At 40.3% G+C, this 24,950-nt stretch overlaps 1 protein-coding gene across 1 annotated transcript in view; it reads left to right on the top strand.

The window, feature by feature from the left end:
* pdpk1a (3-phosphoinositide dependent protein kinase 1a) overlaps positions 1 to 19,380 on the top strand; it is a 50,759-nt gene extending 31,379 nt beyond the window's left edge. Inside the window, exons 11-14 of the mRNA XM_060943119.1 lie at positions 5,133 to 5,350; positions 12,226 to 12,283; positions 12,454 to 12,606; positions 14,186 to 19,380. Coding sequence (XP_060799102.1) covers positions 5,133 to 5,350; positions 12,226 to 12,283; positions 12,454 to 12,606; positions 14,186 to 14,299 — 543 coding nt within the window. The 3' untranslated portion in view covers positions 14,300 to 19,380. The remainder of the gene's footprint in view (positions 1 to 5,132; positions 5,351 to 12,225; positions 12,284 to 12,453; positions 12,607 to 14,185) is intronic.
* The last annotated feature ends 5,570 nt before the right edge of the window (positions 19,381 to 24,950 follow it).

Here is a 24,950-nt window from a genome sequence, read left to right as displayed (position 1 = left end):
TATTCATCACACGTACGCTTGTGAAACTCCTCTCTGCATTTAACCCATCTGAAGCAGTGAACACACACATGCACACTAGTGAGCAATGAGCACACACACATACCCAGAGCAGTGGGCAGCCATGCTACAGCGCCCGGGGAGCAGCTGGGGGTTAGAAGCTTCGCTCAATGGCACTTCAGCCCAGAGCCACCCCATGTTAACCTAACCTGCATGTCTTTGGACTGTGGGGGAAACCGGAGCACCCGGAGGAAACCCACACAGACATGGGGAGAACATGCAAACTCCACACAGAAAGGCTGGGTTTGAACTCAGAACCTTCTTGCTGTAAGGCGACAGTGCTAACCACTACACCACCGTGAGTGGTATATTAGATATATTCCATTCAGCTAGCATGATACTGAACAAGTCAAAGACTTGTTCAATATCATGCTAGCTGAATGGAATATATCTAATATACCATGAAAAAAGCCATTATTATTATTATTATTATACATACACAATTCAAAATCCTCTCAAAGCAACCCTAGCGGCCATGTTTGTTTACAAACTGTCACAGTCACTCGCTAGTGCGGAAGTTTTACATCTCCAATGTGTTTCTCTTCCAGTGTTTCAATGTCCATTGGTATGTTTTTGTAAATATGCATGAAGAATATCTAATGAAGTTTTGGTAGCCTTTTGGGTGTTCAACGCATCTTTCTCTTTCCCGGTGAACACAGAAATGCTTCTGCACATGCGCAGCAGAAAACTTTCTCATTGGATATTCGCATCAGCTCCAATATGTAGCGTCATGTTGTCTTGACAACCATGCAATATCGTAAACCATATTCAACACTCATTCTCCATTAGGTAGAGTGACATAATACACGTAGGATAAGCGATATGATAATATTGCATGCTATCAAACCAAATGAATAAAATCCGCTAGAAGGGAATAGAATATGTATATGTTATTTACCAGCTGGGAGGTCCGTATCGTGCAATACCGTGACCGAGGTCAGTATTCAAGGCCGAGATCACGGTATTTCACCATACGGACCGACCTTAAGCTGGTAAATAATATATTTATTTTTTTCTTTACCAAATTCTAACAGAAAACGAGAGCGCCCGAAAGGGAAAACCGAGCCGAGCCACCATTTGAATCCTCATTCACAGCTGTAATGCAAATGGCTTCCTCCTCGGTATACAAGTGCACTTCCATGGCAGGAAAAAAAAAACTACATTTTGCCGCCTATGTAGTCCCCTATTTATACAAATAGGAGTCATTCAGGATTCAGCCATGTTTTTGCTCGGCATTAGCAACAGTTACAGGTTTTTAGCTTTCTCCTGCAATGTTTTATTTCTTCTTCCTCAGGGTAGTAAAACTCGCTTTCGCTGTGAAGACTGTCGTTATCGCTATCCATGATGTAAAATTAATGCTATTCTCCTGAGAAATGCTGGCAAAAATTTAAGATTTTTGATAATCTTATAAATAAATCTTATTTAAAAAAAAAGATAAATGTTGACAAAAAATTCTGTTTGTTGTTGTTGTTGTGAACGAGCGAGTCGTCAGAGGTCCGTAACCAGCCAATCAGAGTGCAGGATTTGGACCGCGAAAAAAATAAATATATGTTATTTACCAGCTGGGAGGTCCGTATCATGAAATACCGTGACCGAGGTCTTGAAAGTACTGAGCGAGGCCCTCTGGGCCGAGGTCAGTATTCAAGGCCGAGGTCACGGTATTTCACCATACGGACCGACCTTAAGCTGGTAAATAATATATTTATTTTTTTCTTTACCAAATTCTAACAGAAAACAAGAGCGCCTGAAAGGGAAAACCGAGCCGAGCCACCATTTTGAATCCTCATTCACGGCTGTAATGCAAATGGCTTCCTCCTCGGTATACAAGTGCACTTCCATGGCAGGAAAAAAACTACATTTTGCCGCCTATGTAGTCCCCTATTTATACAAAATTGAGTCATTCAGGATTCAGCCATGTTTTTGCTCGGCGTTAGCAAGTTACAGGTTTTTAGCTTTCTCCTGAAATGTTTTCTTTTATTTCTTCTTCCTCAGGGTAGTAAAACTCGCTTTCGCTGTGAACCCTGTCGTTATCGCTATCCATGATGTCAAATTAATGCTATTCTCCTGAGAAATGCTGGCAAAAATTTATAAAATTTTTGATAAAAATATTATAAATCAATCTTATAAAAAAAAGATAAATGTTGACAAAAATTGCTACGATGTTTGTTGTTGTTGTGAACGAGCGAGTCGCCAGAGGTCCGTAACCGGGGTCCGTATCGTAGGATACGGACCCGCTCGTCAGCCAATCGGAGCGCAGGATTTGATGGAAACCGGACCGCAAAAAAAAAAAAATGTTTTTATTCCATGGAAAAAGTGTCCTGTGTGTATAATAATTCCGGATATTTCACTCCGATGACGTCACTCCTAGTGTTTTCCCGCTGACTAGATGCGCGTTGTCAAAATGGTGAACCGGTTCAAAATTAAAATTCCTTTGATTAACTTGCATTTTTCTTTTTTGGTGGATGTGTCTATATAATATAAAGAACATGACACGGTGGTGCGAAGATATGAAGTTTATCTTCTCGTGTTGAAAAAGTATTTCACTTGTTCGCTTTGCTCAAAGATAAACTTCATATTTTTGCACAACCGTAAAATATCCTCTATATATTAAATATACAGTAGACACAGTGATTTAAAGATGTTAACACTTTAGCACAGGTTCATAGTAAGTGTTGGCAATGTGGAGATCACAGTAACCTTTCATCTTGGATCGCTCCATGTTCTTACTGAGGCAAAAGACAAGCTACCATCAGATTTGTAATTGAGCTTCGCAAAACATTATATAACTCAGGAACTCGAGCTGAAGCCACTGTTTGTGGAATAGTTTATCTGGATCATTCTGTTTCTCAAATACTGCAGGATATCTTGCAAATATCCTACAATATTATATTATATGACTTTTCAAGATATAATATTGAATAATAATATATTGTATTATTTACAGTGGTGCTTGAAAGTTTGTGAACCTTTAGAATTTTCTATATTTCTGCATAAATATGACCTAAAACATCATCAGATTTTCACACAAGTCCTAAAAGTAGATAAAGAGAACCCAGTTAAACAAATGAGACAAAAATATTATACTTGGTCATTTATTTATTCAGGAAAATGATCCAATATTACATATCTGTGAGTGGCAAAAGTATGTGAACCTCTAGGATTAGCAGTTAATTTGAAGGTGAAATTAGAGTCAGGTGTTTTCAACCAATGGGATGACAATCAGGTGTGAGTGGGCACCCTGTTTTATTTAAAGAACAGGGATCTATCAAAGTCTGATCTTCACAACACATGTTTGTGGAAGTGTATCATGGCACGAACAAAGGAGATTTCTGAGGACCTCAGAAAAAATGTCGTTGATGCTCATCAGGCTGGAAAAGGTTACAAAACCATCTCTAAAGAGTTTGGACTCCACCAATCCACAGTCAGACAGATTGTGTACAAATGGAAGAAATCCAAGACCATTGTTACCCTCCCCAGGAGTGGTCGACCAACAAAGATCACTCCAAGAGCAAGGCGTGTAATAGTCGGCGAGGTCACAAAGGACCCCAGGGTAACTTCTAAGCAACTGAAGGCCTTTCTCACATTGGCTAATGTTATTGTTCATGAGTCCACCATCAGGAGAACACTGAACAACAATAGTGTGTATGGCAGGGTTGCAAGGAGAAAGCCACTGCTCTCCAAAAAGAACATTGCTGCTTGTCTGCAGTTTGCTAAAGATCATGTGGACAAGCCAGAAGGCTATTGGAAAAATGTTTTGTGGACAGATGAGACCAAAATAGAACTTTTTGGTTTAAATGAGAAGCGTTATGTTTGGAGAAAGGAAAACACTGCATTCCAGCATAAGAACCTTATCCCATCTGTGAAACATGGTGGTGGTAGTATCATGGTTTGGGCCTGTTTTGCTGCATCTGGGCCAGGATGGCTTGCCATCATTGATGGAACAATGAATTCTGAATTATACCAGTGAATTCTAAAGGAAAATGTCAGGACATCTGTCCATGAACTGAATCTCAAGAGAAGGTGGGTCATGCAGCAAGACAATGACCCTAAGCACACAAGTCGTTCAACCAAAGAATGGTTAAAGAAGAATAAAGTTAAATGTTTTGGAATGGCCAAGTCAAAGTCCTGGCCTTAATCCAGTCGAAATGTTGTGGAAGGACCTGAAGCGAGCAGTTCATGTGAGGAAACCCACCAACATCCCAGAGTTGAAGCTGTTCTGTATGGAGGAATGGGCTAAAATTCCTCCAAGCCGGTGTGCAGGACTGATCAACAGTTACCGGAAACGTTTAGTTGCAGTTATTGCAGCACAAGGGGGTCACACCACATGCTGAAAGCAAAGGTTCACATACTTTGCCACTCACAGATATGTAATATTGGATCATTTTCCTCAATAAATAAATGACCAAGTATAATATTTTTGTCTCATCTCCAGTCTAACACAGAGAGACAGACAAACATCACACACTCATTCACATCTGTGGGCAGTATAGAGTAGCCAGTTGACCAAATCAGCATGTCTTTGGTCATTCTTGCTGTGAGATGACGGTGCTAACCACCATACAGTCATTCCGCTTTGTGAACCAACACAAATCTGTAAAATAGTGGTTAGCACTGTCACCTAACAGCAAGAAGGTTCTGGGTTTGAGCCCAGTGGCTGACGGGGGCCTTTCTGTGTGGAGTTTGCATGTTCTCCCTGTGGGTTTCCTCTGGGTGCTCCGGTTTCCCCCACCATCCAAAGACATGCGGTCAGGTTAACACAGGGCAGTCATAGCCTGAAGGTTGGACTGACATGCCCTTGAGCAAGGCACCTAACCCCCAACTGCTCCCTGGGCACTGTGGCATCGCTGTCCACTGATCTGGGTATGTGTGTGTGCTCATTGCTCACTTGTGTGTGTTCACTGCTTCAGATGGGTTAAATGCAGAGGAGGAATTTCACTGTGCTTAAGTTTGTGCTCGAGTGTATGTGTGGTAAATAAAGGCATCTTGTCTAAAATAAGACAAATAAAACTAGAACTGTCACATGTGCAGAGCATTGCTCCTTATTTCTGACCTATATGAAATTCCTCATTGGGCAGTATGATGACCTCCGGAGTCAGTTCAGCAGCATAGAGGTGGTTCACTCCAGTTCCTCGCAGGCTCTCTCGGTGCCGACCACGCTGTTGCCCCAGAGATCCACCAGCAACATCGAACAGTACATCCATGACCTGGACAACAACTCCTTCGAGCTGGACCTGCAGTTCTCCAGTGAGGAGAAACAGCTGCTGTTGCAGAAGCAGACCAACCGGAACCCCTGGTAGGTCATGCTCATCAGCAGTTTTCAGAAAACTGATTGTTTCATTTAGCATGTGCCTTCTGCAGCAGAGGTTGTGCTTGGGAAGTTTGATCATCTATTAGTGGTCGCATAGACTAACATATTCAGTAGTCAGGGGAAGAAAAACAGTCGTGAGACGTTGGACTGATGGACCGTCAACATAAGGGATATAACTTCCCTTCAAATTGCTAAAGACTTGCAACTACTGGAATTTAAATTAATATAATTTAAAAAAATGTTACAAACTTTCTACAAAATTATAAATTGGCATAAAAATATTGTTATTCAGACTCCAATGCCTTAGGTTTAAAAAAAAATGCTAGTTATTATTCGATTGAAGATTCATTGATAATATTGCTGTTTTTGAGACAGACAGACAGATACACAAATACATTCACTAGTCAGGGGAAGTTTTTATATACAACCCCGATTCCAAAAAAGTCGGAACAAAGTACAAATTGTAAATAAAAACGGAATGCAATGATGTGGAAGTTTCAAAATTCCATATTTTATTCAGAATAGAACATAGATGACATATCAAATGTTTAAACTGAGAAAATGTATCATTTAAAGAGAAAAATTAGGTGATTTTAAATTTCATGACAACAACACATCTCAAAAAAGTTGGGACAAGGCCATGTTTACCACTGTGAGACATCCCCTTTTCTCTTTACAACAGTCTGTAAACGTCTGGGGACTGAGGAGACAAGTTGCTCAAGTTTAGGGATAGGAATGTTAACCCATTCTTGTCTAATGTAGGATTCTAGTTGCTCAACTGTCTTAGGTCTTTTTTGTCGTATCTTCCGTTTTATGATGCGCCAAATGTTTTCTATGGGTGAAAGATCTGGACTGCAGGCTGGCCAGTTCAGTACCCGGACCCTTCTTCTACGCAGCCATGATGCTGTAATTGATGCAGTATGTGGTTTGGCATTGTCATGTTGGAAAATGCAAGGTCTTCCCTGAAAGAGACGTCATCTGGATGGGAGCATATGTTGCTCTAGAACCTGGATATATCTTTCAGCATTGATGGTGTCTTTCCAGATGTGTAAGCTGCCCATGCCACATGCACTAATGCAACCCCATACCATCAGAGATGCAGGCTTCTGAACTGAGCGCTGATAACAACTTGGGTCATCCTTCTCCTCTTTAGTCCGAATGACACGGCGTCCCTGATTTCCATAAAGAACTTCAAATTTTGATTCATCTGACCACAGAACAGTTTTCCACTTTGCCACAGTCCATTTTAAATGAGCCTTGGCCCAGAGAAGACGTCTGCGCTTCTGGATCATGTTTAGATACGGCTTCTTCTTTGAACTATAGACTTTTAGCTGGCAACGGCGGATGGCACGGTGAATTGTGTTCACAGATAATGTTCTCTGGAAATATTCCTGAGCCCATTTTGTGATTTCCAATACAGAAGCATGCCTGTATGTGATGCAGTGCCGTCTAAGGGCTTGAAGATCACGGGCACCCAGTATGGTTTTCCGGCCTTGACCCTTACGCACAGAGATTCTTCCAGATTCTCTGAATCTTTTGATGATATTATGCGCTGTAGATGATGATATGTTCAAACTCTTTGCAATTTTACACTGTCGAACTCCTTTCTGATATTGCTCCACTATTTGTCAGCGCAGAATTAGGGGGATTGGTGATCCTCTTCCCATCTTTACTTCTGAGAGCCGCTGCCACTCCAAGATGCTCTTTTTATACCCAGTCATGTTAATGACCTATTGCCAATTGACCTAATGAGTTGCAATTTGGTCCTCCAGCTGTTCCTTTTCTGTACCTTTAACTTTCCCAGCCTCTTATTGCCCCTGTCCCAACTTTTTTGAGATGTGTTGCTGTCATGAAATTTCAAATGAGCCAATATTTGGCATGAAATTTCAAAATGTCTCACTTTTGACATTTGATATGTTGTCTATGTTCTATTGTGAATACAATATCAGTTTTTGAGATTTGTAAATTATTGCATTCCGTTTTTATTTTTTACAATTTGTACTTTGTCCCAACTTTTTTGGAATCGGGGTTGTATGTGTGTGTGTGTGTGTGTGTATGTATGTGTGTATATATATATATATATATATATATATATATATATATATATATATATATATATAAATATATATATATATATATATATATATATATATATATATATAAATATATATATATATATATATATATATATATATATATATATATATATATATATATATATATGAAGAGTTCAGATGCAAAACCCTCTAACTCCACTTGACCACTTTTTGAGAAAAAGGCCATTTTTTATCAGGCCTTTGTATTTAAGTATAGAAACCTAGATTAATTTGAAATCACAAGGTTATTAGTTAGGGAAAACACTGTGTTAATCTCACAAATGTTACTTCAGCAAAATTACTGTTTTTAACAAATATTTTCTTTCTTTTGCGTCAAAACCAGCTAAATCCATAGGTTCTTTGTGTGCAAAAACCTCTAAATCCATTTTTTCCTTACAGACATGGGTAAGTGTTACAAAATCACCAGCGATACAACTGGAAACATTGAAAATTAGTATGCCACACATATAGGGTGGTTGTAATAGTGATGATGGTGTGGTTGGCACATTCATAGCTGTTAATGGACCTATGATCATGAGATAATCGTGTCATGTTTTTAAGCAATACCTAAATAAGTACCAACACTCCTCTTCATAAATGAAGGCAAAAGGCCTGTCATGTCAACATTTAAGAAATTCGAAATCCACACAGTTTAAACAACGCCAATAGGTTTATTTTATTCACATCAGCAGACTTTTGCTTTCCAAGCAAATGATACAAAGTACTAAACCAAATAAAATACATTGGAATAATACTGAAGTGCAATAAAAACCTGGTGTAAACAACATGAAAATCATAACACAAATACATGTACAGTAAATGCAACAAGCAATATTCTGCCAAGAAGGGCAAGTTTAAGTTAGTAACATTAACAACATTGACACAATAACTGTGATAATAATAATAATAATAATAATAATAATAATTTGATTTGATGGTAAATAATATTATTTATATTATTATTATATATTATTAATAATAATATTATTAATATTAATATTATTTTAATTATTATTAAAATAATAATAATTAATTTGATGGTCACGTCTCTTTGTCGTCTCTTCCCCTCGTCGTCAACTTGTTCTCTCCTCCGCTTAACCGGCATAATATTCAAGTGAGACAGAAGTATAGCGTCCTGTTCAACCTTATCTTTGGACGTGTATAACTGTTTTTTGAAGTAAGCCAGGTCGATCTGAGTTAAGCTTACCGCGGCGCACATCAAGCTGTTGTGATGGCAGACTATTCCATTTTCAACATTTTCGCCGCTATATCGCTTCATTTTCGCTAAATAGCGACCATGATTTTCCACAACACGACGTTTCCTCCGCCCATTCACTGTCTGGAGGACAGGTTCATTCATGCCATCGTAATTCATGTCGGTATTAGCTGCCATTTCGCAAAAATCTTCCTGTGAATAAAGTTTTCCTGACGAAACTTTGTTTACAAACGTTATGGCACGCGAGTCCAGGTCACGTTCTGATTGGTTGTTGAAAGTAGAGGCTTTTGCTGCTAAAGTGAAGTGGCGTTTAGAGGTTTTTGATACTAAACCGATATTTTAGACAAGACGGGGAGTGGTTTTTATGTAATTTTTTTACAAAAATATTTCAGTTATATATACTAGATGTAGACAGGATTCACACAACATCATTAACTCATTTTTCACAGAGATGGCGTTTAGGGGGTTTTGCATCTGAACTCTTCATATATATATATATATATATATATATATATATATATATATATAAATAGAACAGTTACTCAACGAAATCGAGTTGTACATGAGCTGATGGCTGACGAGGTGCGTAGCACCAAGTTGGCTATAAGCCATGTACGACGAGATTGAGTGGAATAACTGTTTTATTCTATCCACAGTCACTGGTGTTTTGAGAAACAGAGTGGGGAGTTTTGGTTTTTTTGCAAATTCGATAAATAAAAACTTCATACAAAACGTCCGACAAAATCATTTCCACTTCGAATGTAAACAAACCAGCAAAATGACAGTAGCAATTTGTGAAAAATGCTATAATAATAATTCTTGGAAAAACTAGAGATAACTGTGCAGGTCTGAGCTCAGCCTTTTTCTGACTGGGAGATAGAAACTACGTTACGTCATGAGCCTGGGTATATAATTATGTTCAGGCCTGTTCAGGGTTGGACTCTCCACCATCCAGCAGGTGCTCAGTAGCTGTACATTGTAGTTTGCCAGTGAGTGTGACTAAATGTCACGGAGTGGAGTTGTTGCACAGATGTGGTCATACGTCGACGCCAGGATTCGAACCGACATTGCAAAATCTGTTCCTTTCCTTGATGGCTCTCTAAACCATTCAGTCATGCAGTCGCTCAGATTACATTGCGAGCTGAGGTTATATAAAGTGGTGCTTACATAGTTAGTACACAGTGGCACCACACCGCGACTGTGGAATCTCTACCTGAGGCTGGCTCGCCAATTACATTCTTAAATGCACTCAAACTCAGTTAAACATAAACATACACACAGGTGCCTCTATAGGCTTCAGCCAAAGGCTGAGACAAAAAAAAAATTGTTGCTTGTATGTATGTATGTATCATTTTTGTTTTATTTGTTTGTTTTTGTATTTTTGGGGGTTTTGTTTTCGAGTAGAGTTTTGATTTCGTCCTCGGTTGGTTCAACAACACGCACCGCCATTTTGTTTTTCTTGACTCACAGCAAATCAGCTGGTATCCTAGTCGTCGAGTAGCCAATCAGAACACGTGATTAGAATAAATATATACACACACAAAATACTGGTCAAAAGCTTGGACACACCAAAATGTTTGATATTTTAAATTCTTCAAAGTATCCAGCGTTTCCCTTGATGACGCTTTGCACACTATCGGCATCATCTTAGCCAGCTTCTTGAGGTCGTCACCTGGAATGCTGTTCAACAAACAGGTAGCCTTGTCAAAAGTTAATTAGTGCAATTTCTTACCTTCTTAATGCATTTGATCTGTTCTGCATATTTGATTTGGCATAGTTTTAACACCGGATGCCCTTCCTCACACACCCCTCTCCAGTCCGTCCAGGCTTGGGACTGGCACTAAGCACGCACTAGCTTGTACAACCCCAGTGACTGGGTATTTTACCTAATCTACATGTCTTTGGACTGTAGGGGAAACCAGAGCACCCGGAGGAAACCCACGCAGACACGGGGAGAACATGCACACTCCACACAGAAAGGCCCTCATTGGCCGTGAGGTTCGAACCCAGAACCTTCTTGCTGTGAGGCGACAGCACTAACCACTACACCACCGTGCCAAACCTATTCCTCTTCCCCAACTGTAGTAATCCATATAGTATTATGTCAAGAACCGTTCAACTAAGTAAAGAGTAATGACATCCAGCATTAGTTTAAGACATGAAGTGACATTTAATGAATAAAAATAAAGAAAAAAAAACACTGAATTAGAAGGTGTGTCCAAATACATTAATTTTTATTAATTATTTATACACATTAACTTGTACTATTTTTTTCACAGTCCAAATCCTGCGCTCTGATTGGCTGGCGAGCGGATCCGTATCCTACGGTACGGACCCCGGTTACGGACCTCTGGCGACTCACTCATTCACAACAGCAAACATAGTAGCAATTTTTGTCAACATTTATCTTTTTTTATAAGATTTATTTATAATATTTTCGATAACCTTATAAATTTTTGCCAGCATTTCTCAGGAGAATAGCATTAATTTGACATCATGGATAGCGATAACGACAGTCTTCACTGCAAAAGTGAGTTTTACTCCCCTGAGGAAGAAGAAATAAAATAAAACATTTCAGGAGAAAGCTAAAAACCTGTAACTTGCTAACGCCGAGCAAAAACATGGCTGAATCCTGAATGACTCAATTTTGTATAAATAGGGGACTACATAGGCGACAAGATGTAGTTGTTTTCCTGCCATGGAAGTGCACTTGTATACCTAGGAGGAAGCCATTTGCATTACAGCTGTGAATGAGGATTCAAAATGGTGACTCGCCTCGGCTCGGTTTTCCCTTTCGGGCGCTCTCGTTTTCTGTTAGAATTTGGTAAAGAAAAAAATATTATTTACTAGCTTAAGGTCAGTCCGTATGGTGAAATACCGTGACCTCGGTCAGCACTTTCAAGACCTCGGTCACGGTATTTCACGATACGGACCTCCCAGCTGGTAAATAACATATATTTATTTGAATTTTTTTTTTTACTCATATTTCTACACATTGACGGTCTATTTACTTTTTAATATAAGTGATATTTAGGTGGAGAAAAACATGCAAATTGAAGTTTAAAAAAAAAATCGAAAGAATGTAGATATAAGTGTGGAGTGGACAGATTCTTTTAATCCCACTCCTGCCTGCTGCTTTAGGAATTCCTCTCAGTTATTTTTTATTTTACCCCCTGATGTTATTTTGTTATGAACGTAATACTTCCACAATTGGAATGAATGAACTCAATTTCCACTAGATGCTGTAAACATGATGCTCAGCATGATATGGCCACTGTGCTGTGTTCAGTACACACCGGCGTTGATCAGCGTGGTTTTTCTTCCTTCTGCAAGCTTCATATCAGGCCTCCTGATCCTGCCCACGTGTCATGAGATTAAAAACTGCCTGCTTCAGTTCTTTCTCACGAATCAGTTTTAAGTCTCAGGGTTGACAACAGTTCTATTTTGTTGGACTGAGATCTTCTGTTTCCCCAAACTGAAGCTCAGATTACGGTGTGATCTTGCTGCATGTCCTAAGCATGATTTTGTTTGTTTCTTTCTGTTTTAAGGCACCAGTTTGTTGAAAATAATTTGATCCTGAAAATGGGACCAGTTGACAAAAGAAAGGTGAGAGATTTTTCCCGTAAAGTATCGCCTGTTTAGTCATATGAACTGTGCGTATCAAGACGTTCAGGAGAGTGTGAAATACAGTTTCATTCTGGTATCAGCCTCAGAGCGCCCTCTGTAGTCTGGGATTAGGAGCTGCATGAACTCGTGGCTCTCCTCTATCCACACAGGGCCTGTTTGCTCGTCGAAGGCAGCTGCTACTGACAGAAGGACCGCATCTCTACTACGTGGATCCTGTGAATAAAGTCCTTAAAGGGGAGATTCCGTGGTCTCCCGAACTGCGACCAGAAGCCAAGAACTTCAAGACTTTCTTTGTCCACACGGTAAAGTAGTTTTCCCAAAATGCATTCATGAATACCAAATGAATAAGATGGGCACGTGATAACCTTCAGATATAAACAGAGAGAATATTTTGCTTCATCGCAAAAAAATTAAAATGCACTCAAATCCTGATCTCAAATCAACCCTGCCATCAATAAGATCTTTTATTCTCATTTTGACCCAGACATGATCAAGTGGTATATAGGGGCCTTTCACATGATGTCATCATAACTGCGGATTTGTTTACGTAGCCATGTTGCCGGGCGAGCTTTGTGTTTCCCAGAGACCGGCTCAAGTGTACGCAAGTGATTGTAAGCCCAAGTCAGTAAAACATCTACAGATAAACTTGCAGAAGTTACATCTAAAAGAACAATACCAGACTCCTGTAGTGCTTTTGGATGTAATAACAGATGTGGAGATAAGCCTGATTTAACTTTTCACCGCTTCTCGGCGAACCCAGAAAGACGAGAGAAATGGCGAGCTGCAGTTAAACAGGAAGACTGGGTGATAAAAACTTTCCTGTGTGTGTGAACATTTTATATCAGGTTAGTGTGAAAGCTCTGTGCAGTGTTAGTGTGTATCTGGATGTAGGCTTTGGACGCGATATATTTTATTAGACCTCATGCTTGGTGAGACTAGCAGCATGTTTGTTTTTTATGTACTGATAATGTAGACGAGGCTAAACACCATATAATATGCTAGATCTAGGCCCTGGCTTGTTTATTACTATGAGAAGTCCACGTATTTTTCTTTATTGGGAATAACGTATTTTTCTTTATTGGGAATTTCCCACAACATTCCAGCACAAAACCTGCCTCGAAAATTGTCATCTGTACTTTTGTCTGATATCTGGTGGATTTAGAAGTCCAAATACTAAACAATTCAGGATGTCGTAGTGTCCCAAATCTGGTAGCTGGTTTGCTGAACACCTTCAACTGGAATAAATACATTTGTGGGTAAATAATATTGGATCTGTGATGCCTGCATGTTTCAGCTTTTGGATGTAACGTGATCTGCTGGTATAAAATAAAATTTTAATCGTTTCAGAGAGACTGTCCTGACTGCAGTCGTCTCGATTTTCATTGTTAACTGTCGTGGCTGTTTCTTTGTTTGCCCAGCAATATGGCGGCCGGTGTGTGATGAACATAAATCTGTGACGTCAGTGAAAAGCCCCTGTACCAAGTCATTAAGGGCTCACCCATTGTTTTTATTAAAGGGTGAAGAACCACCATCCCGCCATTTCTGTAGGATCTCTGACAGTCGAGCATATTTTACTTTTGTTGTCCTGGTCTAAACACCCACAAGGGAACAATTTTATTCTCAAACTACTTTGGATGATGATTTTTAACAAGGTGCCATCACAAAAAGTTTTGGAAATTTTCTCACGTGTATCTGAAGCATCTCATTTTGTGATTTGTTTATTGATGTAACTTTGTTTTAATTCATTATTTATGAAGAAATGATAGCCCCTTTTAGAAATGCTCTTGCCATGAAATTGCCTGAGGTGCTGACAACATACAAAAAAAAAAAAATCAGTCACTTACTCACCCAAGTCCTGATCTCTGATTCTTCCCCATGCAGCCACACAGGACATATTATTTAATGGACCCCAATGGCAATGCGGACAAATGGTGTAAGAAGATCCAAGAAGTCTGGGGAAAGATTTACCACAATCATCAGACGACAGACATGTAGAGAGAGAGCGAGCGAGAGAGGGAGACTTCCTCATGAATTGAGCCTTTTATTCATTTGAAGATTAAGTAAAACATACATTCTGTAGAAGGCTTGTGCAATACTGATCCCCCCCCCCCATCGAGATTAGGGAAAATAAACGATGAATAATTTAATCATCCAGAACAGTTTGCGTCCAAAAGATAGCAAACCAATCATTTCCACCATTTCAGGTTAAAGAAGAAGAGGGGACGGTGTGATAATATCAGCTGTGCGCTCAGGAGAGGTGTCATCATGAAAATTCAGCTGGAGGGTGAATTTTGTCATGAATCTGCACTAATATGCCGTAACCAGTAAAACGTACACACATTCTCTATATATTCGCTCACCAGCCACTTTAATAGGAACTTGTTCTTGATTCAAAGATCCCTGTTCTTGGCTGCAGGACTGGAACCCAATGTGTTGTTCTGCTGTTGCATACTGAGATGCTTTTCTGCTCACCACGGTTGTAAAGAGTGATTATATGAGTTGCTATATCCTTCCTGGTAGCTCGAACCAATCTGGCCATTTTCCTCTGACCTCTCTTATCAACAAGGCGTTTGTTTCCACCCACAGAACTGTCGCTCACTCAGTGTTTTTTGTTTTTCGCACCATTCTGTGTAAACTCTAGAGACTGCTGTGTGTGAAAACCCCAGGAGATCAGCAGTTTCTGAAATACTCAAACCAGTCCATCTGGCCCAAACCAACACCCATGCCACAGTGAAAGAAAGTCACACTTTGAGATCACAATTTTCCCATTCTGATGTTTGAACATTGTGAACATTAACTGAAGCTCTTGATTTGTATCTGCACGATTTGATGCATCGCGCTGCTGTCGAGGGATCGGCTGATTAGAGAATTGCATCAAACGGCAGCTGGATGGATGGGTGTTCCTAATAAAGTGGCCGGTGAGTGGATATATCTCCTCTCGTCCAAATAGCCGACGTTTTCTCTGATGCTGCTCGTAATGCGTGTTTAATCGATTTTCTAATTTATTGTCACTAGAAATGTTCTTTTGTAAAGTGTCGAATCTGACACTTCATTGTCGGCCTGTTTAATCCTTTTGGGCCCTTTTTCCTCTTTGGTTTTCGAAAACGTTCAATGACATTTTTAATACATATACATCACTGATCTTAAATATATACTTGTCTATTATTAGCTAGAGCCCTATTCAGAGGGGAGTCCTAGGGTACTTTCCTAGTTTACAGGTGCTCCTTTGTGATCCACCATGCCAGTGTTTATCTCCACCCTCCTCTGAGGAAAATTACAGACCTGCTGGGTTTTTTTTATTTTTTTTTAGCCAAACTCAGCAGTCGATTGATCATCTTGGTCTGGATGCGCACGTCTGATTTTCTACACAGATGTCTCCTGACGTTACAAATAACAAAATGTTTGACTGCTGCTACTTGCAGCGTTCAGTCTCGTACCGCACGCATCATCGCCCTTCATCCAGATATTAAACACCTTCCTGAATCGCAAAATGAAAAACTGAAGGGTTTTGATAATTTGTGGTTATGACCCCCCCCCCCCCCCCCCCCCCAAAAAAAAAAAAGAAAGAAGAGCCAATGTTTCTTCTCAGTGCCTCTTTGAACACTGATGCCCCTTTTCCACCAAATCAGTTCCAGGGCTGGTTCGGGGCTGGTGCTGGTTCACAACTCGTTCAACTTGCGAGCCAGCTGAGAGCCAGTTTGCTTTTCCATCGCTAGCGGTGCTAAGCGGAGCCACGTCATTACGTCGCTGTATACGTCAGTTACATCGCTGTATCAGTCAGTTACGTCACTATGTTTGCATAAACCTTGGCGCGAATATCGAAGCAAAAACAACACGGAAGAAGCAGCAGCAGCAACAATAATAATAATAAATGACTGCGTTTGTACAGCTGCTGCTTCTCGTCGCTTAAAAATGGCGATCTTTCGCGGTCTTGTTATTGTTGTTGGTCTTAACAACTCCGCCCCCCCGCTGACGTAAGCGGTTCTTTCCTCTGGCCCAGCAGAGAGTTGGTGCTAGCCTGGAACCGGTTTTTCTGGCCCCAGAGCCAGTTCTTTGTCAGTGGAAACAGAAAACCCGGTTCTAAACTAAGCACTGGCCCCGAACCAGCCCTGGAACTGCTTTGGTGGAAAAGGGGCATTAGATGTCATGTTGTGAATGGAGCGTGATCATATGACCACATGACACCAAAATCCACATTCAGAGAAAATCCAGCCTGCTTGAGACGCACTCCTTCTGTGGTCAAGAGTTTCATCACTGAAGACATAAAAAAAAAAAAATTATATATATAACAGACGTCCTTCTGATAAATTAATCCAATAGGATTTAAGTTGTACGTTTCACGTTAAAAATATTTTAAAATAATAAGGCGAGTGTGTAGAGGATTGAAGAAGTGGGCGGGGTTTCCGAAAAGCATGCACTCTCCAGATGCTGGAGAGTCCAAAACACCCAATCGGATATCCCAGATTCACACGTTGATTAGTTTGTCAGTCAGGATGTTTTTGCTGAGCTTCTACACAGACTTGCAGGTCTGATCATATAATCGGCAATAAACGTCGCTTGAGACGATAATCTCGTAATATTGCACAAGCCTAAAGACGTTCTGCTCGGGAGCGAGCACCTTGCTGTGTAGTGTTAGGCAGATTTCTAATCTTACATGAATAATTTCTAAAGATGAGAGCCAGTGCACTGCTAATACACATCTAAAAGCTCCACATGCATCAGTTTGCGTTCCCTTTAAGGGCTGCAATCATCAGGTTTAACATGCCTGTCTGTCATTAGCTACAATATTCCTGACAAGGACGTACACAGGTACTCGGATCATGATAAGAGTCAGTGGAGGAAGAGAAACGCCAGAGGATTGATTTGCATTTTGCACTGAACTGTACATAAAGCAGTACGAGTGTACGTATTTGTCAGTACATGACTGCTGTCGATGTTTTTTTTGGTTGCACCGTCCTCATTCGAGGACTTTTTCAGCATGAAATCAGTGCCTGTTCTGTTGGACTTTATTAAACGACTTGATATTTATTGAAGTTCGAGGACACCGGGAGTACACGCTACCCCGTGTTTCTCTTCTGTACATTATTGTTGATAAGTTTGCTTCGTTTAACACGGGCTGCGCTATCAGGGAAGGCTGAGGAGTTCGTTTGAGGTCTGGAACGCCACACGAGATGTGCGGGTTTTGTCGCCACAAAAACAATACGTTTTAAGCAGTTCCTCTAAGTCCTGGATTCAGGAGGCTCACGTGCTGCGTCATCGATAAAAAGACAAAATAATAGATAGTTTTCACTGACGTCACGGCATTCCGGGGAAAGCCCCCCAGCCACCATCTTGCAGTGCAAACAAAACGGACCATCGCCATTACCGGCTACGTTATCTCGGACGAATTTATGAAGTTATATAGTCAGTTTTCTAAAATAAAGATCAATGTCAGCAAAATCAAGCAAACAGAAGTATATAGATACATTAGATGACATCTCACGACAACGGTATGCAGCCAAACTGTCCTTGATTGGGGGAATTGACCCCTACGAAGTGGACAAAGAAGCATTTTCAAGTGACTATGCAGGGCTGCCATCCATATCGTACCCTGATATTGTGAACTATTTCGTGAATACTAAAAGCGCCTACACACTTGACGACCTCAAAGCATACAAGTCGCTGGAGTCATACAATTATTTTGTCTGTGGCTGGGTCCGCGAAGTCCACCAAAAACAAGTGAGAGCCATGTCCTAATTACAGCCAAGGTATGTACACATTGGAGTTTTAGAGCTCTCAACACTGCATATAAATATATGTGTGTATAATATCGAGTTGATTTAAGACAAATTTTACATCCATTAGTGGTGTACCATGTCAGTATAAACTTTGTAATATAATTAACTGGTATGTAGGCTTGTTACACAATTGATTGTTTATTTAAACAACTTTACCACTTATAAAATGATCGGAGCAGACTTTGCTGTGTTTGGAAGGCTGAAAATCCTTGCGGTTGATTCTTGCAAGCCATAGATTTCTCCTTTGTATGCTGAGTTTCTTTATTTGCTCGCCTTTGTGCTCCCGTACAGTGGGAATTCCATAAAAGCTCCGCTTGACGTCATCATCTGACCTATTACGACAGCCGTGAATACAACAGGTGTGCACCATTGCTAGCTTTAAATAGTAATAATGTAACTATAAATGTAAATAATATATAAATAAATGTAACTCGCGCGTTACAATGTGTGCTCGGTGACCCGTACGGTAAGCTTGCCCTACAAGATGGCCGCCACCAGGGAATCCCCGACTCTGTGACGTCATGTGAAAACTATCTATTGGATGCTGTTTATGCAGAATGGTCTCGTTCTGCTGTTATAGTGGCATTTTCTTCGTACTTTTTGTGGTTTTTGGTTTACAGATCAGATTTTTTTTTTTTTAATGTAGAGATTCTTAAAATTCAGCTAAAGGTACACTTTATTCTCTGCATTTTTTTAATGGTTTCATGGAATTCAGCAGGGTTTCTATGTTTGTTTGTTTGTGTTTTTTCGCTTTCGTAAAATTCTGTGCAGCTGTAAATAAGATCTATATAAATGCAATCCCAAACACACGACGAAATGCTGTATCTGTCGTAATTAACACATGGATGTCGATTTCACCCGATGGATTTTCTTCATCCGTTTGAGACTCTACCTGCTCTGTGGCCGAACACAACTGTGATGTACAGATATTCAGAAAGTAACTTAACGTTACAAAGATACAGCTTTTATATTTTTATTCTTCTATAAGATTATTTGCTGACTGTGGTTCAGCTTGCTGTTTGTGTTTTTATTTAAATTCTAATATATGAACTGCGTTAGAAGAATTCATGTTCAGGGGCCTGAGAAATGTAAAGCCTTTGAATGTGAAAAATACTCGTAAGCCATTATCTTTCGCTACCTTCTCATTTCTTTGTACCTTTTCTGTTTCGGTTATTGAATTCATGATGTTGAAGTGAAATGTTTATTTTCCTGGGTTTTGTGTTATTTAAAGATTGATGTAGGAATGTCTGACATGATCCAATGGCGACTCCGAGAATAAAAGCATGTATGTTTTTATTATTTCTGTTTATTAAAGCCGGAGTTTTCCGACATGCTTCTTTCACCGAGGTCCAGAAGTGGTCTCGTAGACCATAAACTAGAAAAGTGCACGTCCTGAAGAAAACACGGAGTCGGTTCCACCGACAAGGTCTGCTGTTGCTAGGGCATTGCTAGGCGGTTGCTATGGTGTTTCAGCTTGATCAGATGAACAGGGTCTGTAAAGCAAGTAGCTGAATTCAGCAATCGGAGCAAGCAGCTTGAGAATCTAGTCCTGAATATGTTTGATGCGAATCCATTGAATACACCGACCGTGGGTTCTCGCTGTTTGAGAGAATTAAGCTCCGCCTTGTAGTGACTGATTGGCAGGTGGCAGCCCAATTCTTTACAAATATCAACGTTTTTTCATAATTAGCGACGGACACTTGTGAGTAATTTGACACGGAAAGAAATCCTCAGACGAGTTTATGAGAAGTGTAGTATGCAAATTATCACAGGTTTTGAGTGGGCGGAGCTAAATGGTCCGAAAGGTAAATTTTGTGATGCATGCCAATGAATAAGGAGAAAAAAAATAATCTTCACTGTACAGTTTTATTTCACATAGGATGTGATTTGTTTATAGGTGAATTTTTTTTTTATAACGAAACGTGGCGATTTCACATCGTTTTTAGTCGAACTCTAAAGGATCCATTCAGGTTTTGGATTCATACCAGAATGATGACGGTTACACATGGATACCCGAAAGATGCCTCACCCTTTCTGCTACTGTAATGACCATTATTCATCCCGAACATGAAAATTTCCCTCTTTTTAATCAAGGGATTCATAAACCTAGTTACCCGGTGCTGTTTGACTTTAATCCTGTATAACTGTATACTTTAATGGTGTATAATTAATTCCACTGTCTGGTGGGTTTACGGTTATTTAGGACAAATCTAAAGTCTTTAGCACTAACCCTTAATCTTTATTACGAATACTTACTGATCATGTTTTAAACATGTCTGATGGATTTTTTTTTTTATGAAAGTTGCTGAGATGGCGGTACGGTGGTGTAGTGGTTAGCGCTGTCGCCTCACAGAAAGAAGGTCCGGGTTCGAGCCCCGTGGCCGGCGAGGGCCTTTCTGTGTGGAGTTTGCATGTTCTCCCCGTGTCCGCGTGGGTTTCCTCCGGGTGCTCCGGTTTCCCCCACAGTCCAAAGACATGCAGGTTAGGTTAACTGGTGACTCTAAATTAACCGTAGGTGTGAATGTGAGTGTGAATGGTTGTCTGTGTCTATGTGTCAGCCCTGTGATGACCTGGCGACTTGTCCAGGGTGTACCCCGCCTTTCGCCCATAGTCAGCTGGGATAGGCTCCAGCTTGCCTGAGACCCTGTAGAACAGGATAAAGCGGCTAGAGATAATGAGATGAGATGAGAAGTTGCTGAGATTCCGATCGAAAACGAGCGATTGTATTTCCCCACGCCACCATCTTGAAACCGCCATGCTGGTTGTTTTGTCATTCCTCAATGTTTTTATTGCATTTTTATTTAATTGGCATTCATTCTAGGATACTTTAGTGGAAGTTTCTTTCGTTTGTTGGTTACTTCTTAATCAGCAAAACACATGTCAAGCAGGACAAGAGACACAATCCCCCGGTTAATTAATTCAGCAAACGCGTAATTATTGACAGTCAGCTGAATTTGTGATATGATCAGAAGTGACTGAAGTTATCTATGAAGGTCCCCACAATTCAAGGTTTATTATGGCTTAACTACAAATATCCAAAGACACCAAAGAATCGGATTTTCAATCCACGTTTCAGGGATCAACAACTGATCCTTAACAGGCACAGCGGCAGAAATTCCGGATTCCAGCCCCTAAGCAATCATAATAAACCCCTTCCTATATCAAGATGAGGATTATTTTTCAATTATTGTGACCATGTGCTAAAGAACGTAGATTTGTGCTAAAAGACTTTTTTTTTTTTGTGCGTGTTTTAAATAACCGGATACCATCTGGTGTCACCCAGAAGAGTGTGAGTCTCCCATCTCATTATCTCTAGCCGCTTTATCCTGTTCTACAGGGTCGCAGGCAAGCTGGAGCCTATCCCAGCTGACTACGGGCGAGAGGCGGGGTACACCCTGGACAAGTCGCCAGGTCATCACAGGGCTGACACATAGACACAGACAACCATTCACACTCACATTCACACCTATGGTCAATTTAGAGTCACCAGTTAACCTAACCTGCATGTCTTTGGACTGTGGGGGAAACCGGAGCACCCGGAGGAAACCCACGCGGACACGGGGAGAACATGCAAACTCCACACAGAAAGGCCCTCGCCGGCCACGGGACTCGAACCCGGACCTTCTTGCTGTAAGGCGACAGCGCTAACCACTACACCACCGTGCCGCCAGAGTCTGGGTTCCTCTCAAAATTTCTTCCATCATGTTGTTTCAGGGATTTTTTTTTTCCCCTCAGACCTGATCTAAATCTACTGGAAGATTTCTGGGAAGCTGCTTGGTGACAATGGGTCTCATTTGATAAACCGGATACAAACTGATTTTTTTTCCGTAAGTCACTCATATGAGTGTTTACACAACAACAAAATGCAATGAACTTGGATCAGTGCTTACAGTCAAGCAGGTCAACATGTCGATAAGTAGAAAGATATTGGAAGCATGTGTGAGATCTCACCTGGTGTACGGAGCACAAGCTTAGCTTCCAAAGGAAGGGCAGATGAGGAAGATGGAAGTGTGTTGGTTTCACTGTTTCAGAAGTATGGTGAAAGGTGGATGGAGAATACCAATTCGTGTACTCCAGTGATGACATACAGAACATTTATGAAAACCATCCACTGCAGAATTTCATCTATGCATAGCGCCTAAGGTATATTAGACACGTACACCGATCTGAAAACACCACATACATCAAAAAACCTGATGTTTGCCAAACCTACCAGAAAATATTATCAGGACCCATGGATCAACATATCTGAAGTACTACACTGAACGATTGAACAAGTGAAGATGGGGAAAAAGTTGGAGTTTGCCAAGTTAGTTCATCATGAAATTAACATACCTCACTTGCTTCAATGAAGTTTATGGAGGAACCAACAGGAAATATCGTATTCACAAAAATCCTGAAAGTTCAGACACTCATTCGGATCCTACCCCTGCTCCTGATGGACTAAATTTACACACAAAAAGACTAACTAATGTAAACCTTGACTTGACCGACTTCAGATCGTATAATTTGCACAGATTACTGCACTTTTCGACATGGAACACTCGAGGTTAAATTGCTTTTATATAATATACAATATATATATTTTTTCTATATTTCTGCATAAATATGGCCTAAAACATCATCAGATTTTCACACAAGTTCTAAAAGTAGATAAAGAGAACCCAGTTAAACAAATGAGACAAAAATATTATACTTGGTCATTTATTTATTGAGGAAAATGATCCAATATTACATATTTGTGAGTGGCAAAAGTATGTGAACCTCTAGGATTAGCAGTTAATTTGAAAGTGAAATTAGAGTCAGGTGTTTTCAGTCACTGGGATGACAATCAGGTGTGAGTGGGCACCCTGTTTTATTTAAAGAACAGGGATCTATCAAAGTCTGATCTTCCCAACACATGTTTGTGGAAGTGTATCATGGCACGAACAAAGGAGATTTCTGAGGACCTCAGAAAAAGTGTTGTTGATGCTCATCAGGCTGGAAAAGGTTACAAAACCATCTCTAAAGAGTTTGGACTCCACCAATCCACAGTCAGACCCTTAGACCCTCAGACCCAGAACCTTATCCCATCTGTGAAACACGGTGGTGATAGTATCATGGTTTGGGCCTGTTTTGCTGCATCTGGGCCAGGACGGCTTGCCATCATTGATGGAACAATGAATTCTGAATTATACCAGCGAATTCTAAAGGAAAATGTCAGGACATCTGTCCATGAACTGAATCTCAAGAGAAGGTGGCTCATGCAGCAAGACAACGACCCTAAGCACACAAGTCGTTCCACCAAAGAATGGTTAAAGAAGAATAAAGTTAATGTTTTGGAATGGCCAAGTCAAAGTCCTGACCTTAATACAGTTGAAATGTTGTGGAAGGACCTGAAGCGAGCAGTTCATGTGAGGAAACCCACCAACATCCCAGAGTTGAAGCTGTTCTGTACGGAGGAACGGGCTAAAATTCCTCCAAGCCGGTGTGCAGGACTGATCAACAGTTACCAGAAACGTTTAGTTGCAGTTATTGCTGCACAAGGGGGTCACACCAGATACTGAAAGCAATGGTTCACATATTTTTGCCACTCACAAATATGTAATACTGGATCATTTTCCTCAATAAATAAATGACCAAGTATAACATTTTTGTCTCATTTGTTTAACTGGGTTCTCTTTATCTACTTTTAGGACTTGTGTGAAAATATGATAACGTTTTAGGTCATATTTATCCAGAAATATAGAAAATTCTAAAGGGGTCACAAACTTTCAAGCACCACTCTGTGTGTGTGCATAATATATACGTATATATATATATATATATATATATATATATATATATATATATATATATAAAATTACGTTTACAGCATTTAGCAGACACCCTCATCCAGATCAACTTGTCAAAGAGGATCAAAAACACAGGGACTAAAAGTACCATCGAGAACATTTTGTGAAAACCAGTCATTTTATATTATTGGCATTAATTAAAGAATGTAAAAAATAATGAAAGTGAGCCAACACAAACCCATAAATTAAGACAAACAAAACAGATTACTAAAGAAATAGTATAATATGAACGGAGGATGAGTTGGTCTATCTGCACAGGGCTGTGAGGGGTAAACAAATGAATCGGCTGATGGAAGATTTAGTGCTTTAGTCAGTCACTTCATGGATTTAAAGGACACTCAGCACATGTGGCAGAAAACTCAACCCATCACAGATTACGAGCCAACACGTCAGGCCTGCAGCAGTGAAGCCTCCCTGCTAGATGTACTGAATGACTTCTTCACACATTTTCAGACACAGAACAAGGAACCAGGTAGTTTTTCTAACTATCTGTCCAATGTGTTGCTTTTCAACTGATAAAAGCGCTGCCTCTTCCTCTTCGAGGAGTGTTTACATCCTCATGAGGTTGTGGGGTGTGGCCATGAGAACTTACAGCGAGACAGCCTTTCGATTTTATAAAATCGGTGAAATTTGGTTCCCTCATATTGTATGTGTATTACCACTGTGGTCTGGATCTGAATCAATGGATGTGTTGGAAGTTCTCACACAAAGGAGGAAAAAACAAACTCTTTAAAGTGGGCGTGATGGAATAAGATGAATCCTGCCTATAATTTAATTATATTAGCAAACGTAAATCTCATCTCATTATCTCTAGCCGCTTTATCCTTCTACAGGGTCGCAGGCGAGCTGGAGCCTATCCCAGCTGACTACGGGCGAAAGGCGGGGTACACCCTGGACAAGTCGCCAGGTCATCACAGGGCTGACACATAGACACAGACAACCATTCACACTCACACCTACGGTCAATTTAGAGTCACCAGTTAACCTAACCTGCATGTCTTTGGACTGTGGGGAAAACCGGAGCACCCGGAGGAA

This window comes from Neoarius graeffei, chromosome 16 (genome assembly GCF_027579695.1).
Source record: "Neoarius graeffei isolate fNeoGra1 chromosome 16, fNeoGra1.pri, whole genome shotgun sequence".
Lineage (NCBI taxonomy): Eukaryota > Metazoa > Chordata > Actinopteri > Siluriformes > Ariidae > Neoarius > Neoarius graeffei.
Note: the sequence above shows the minus strand (reverse complement) of the source record. Positions and strands in the feature narration are given on the sequence as shown.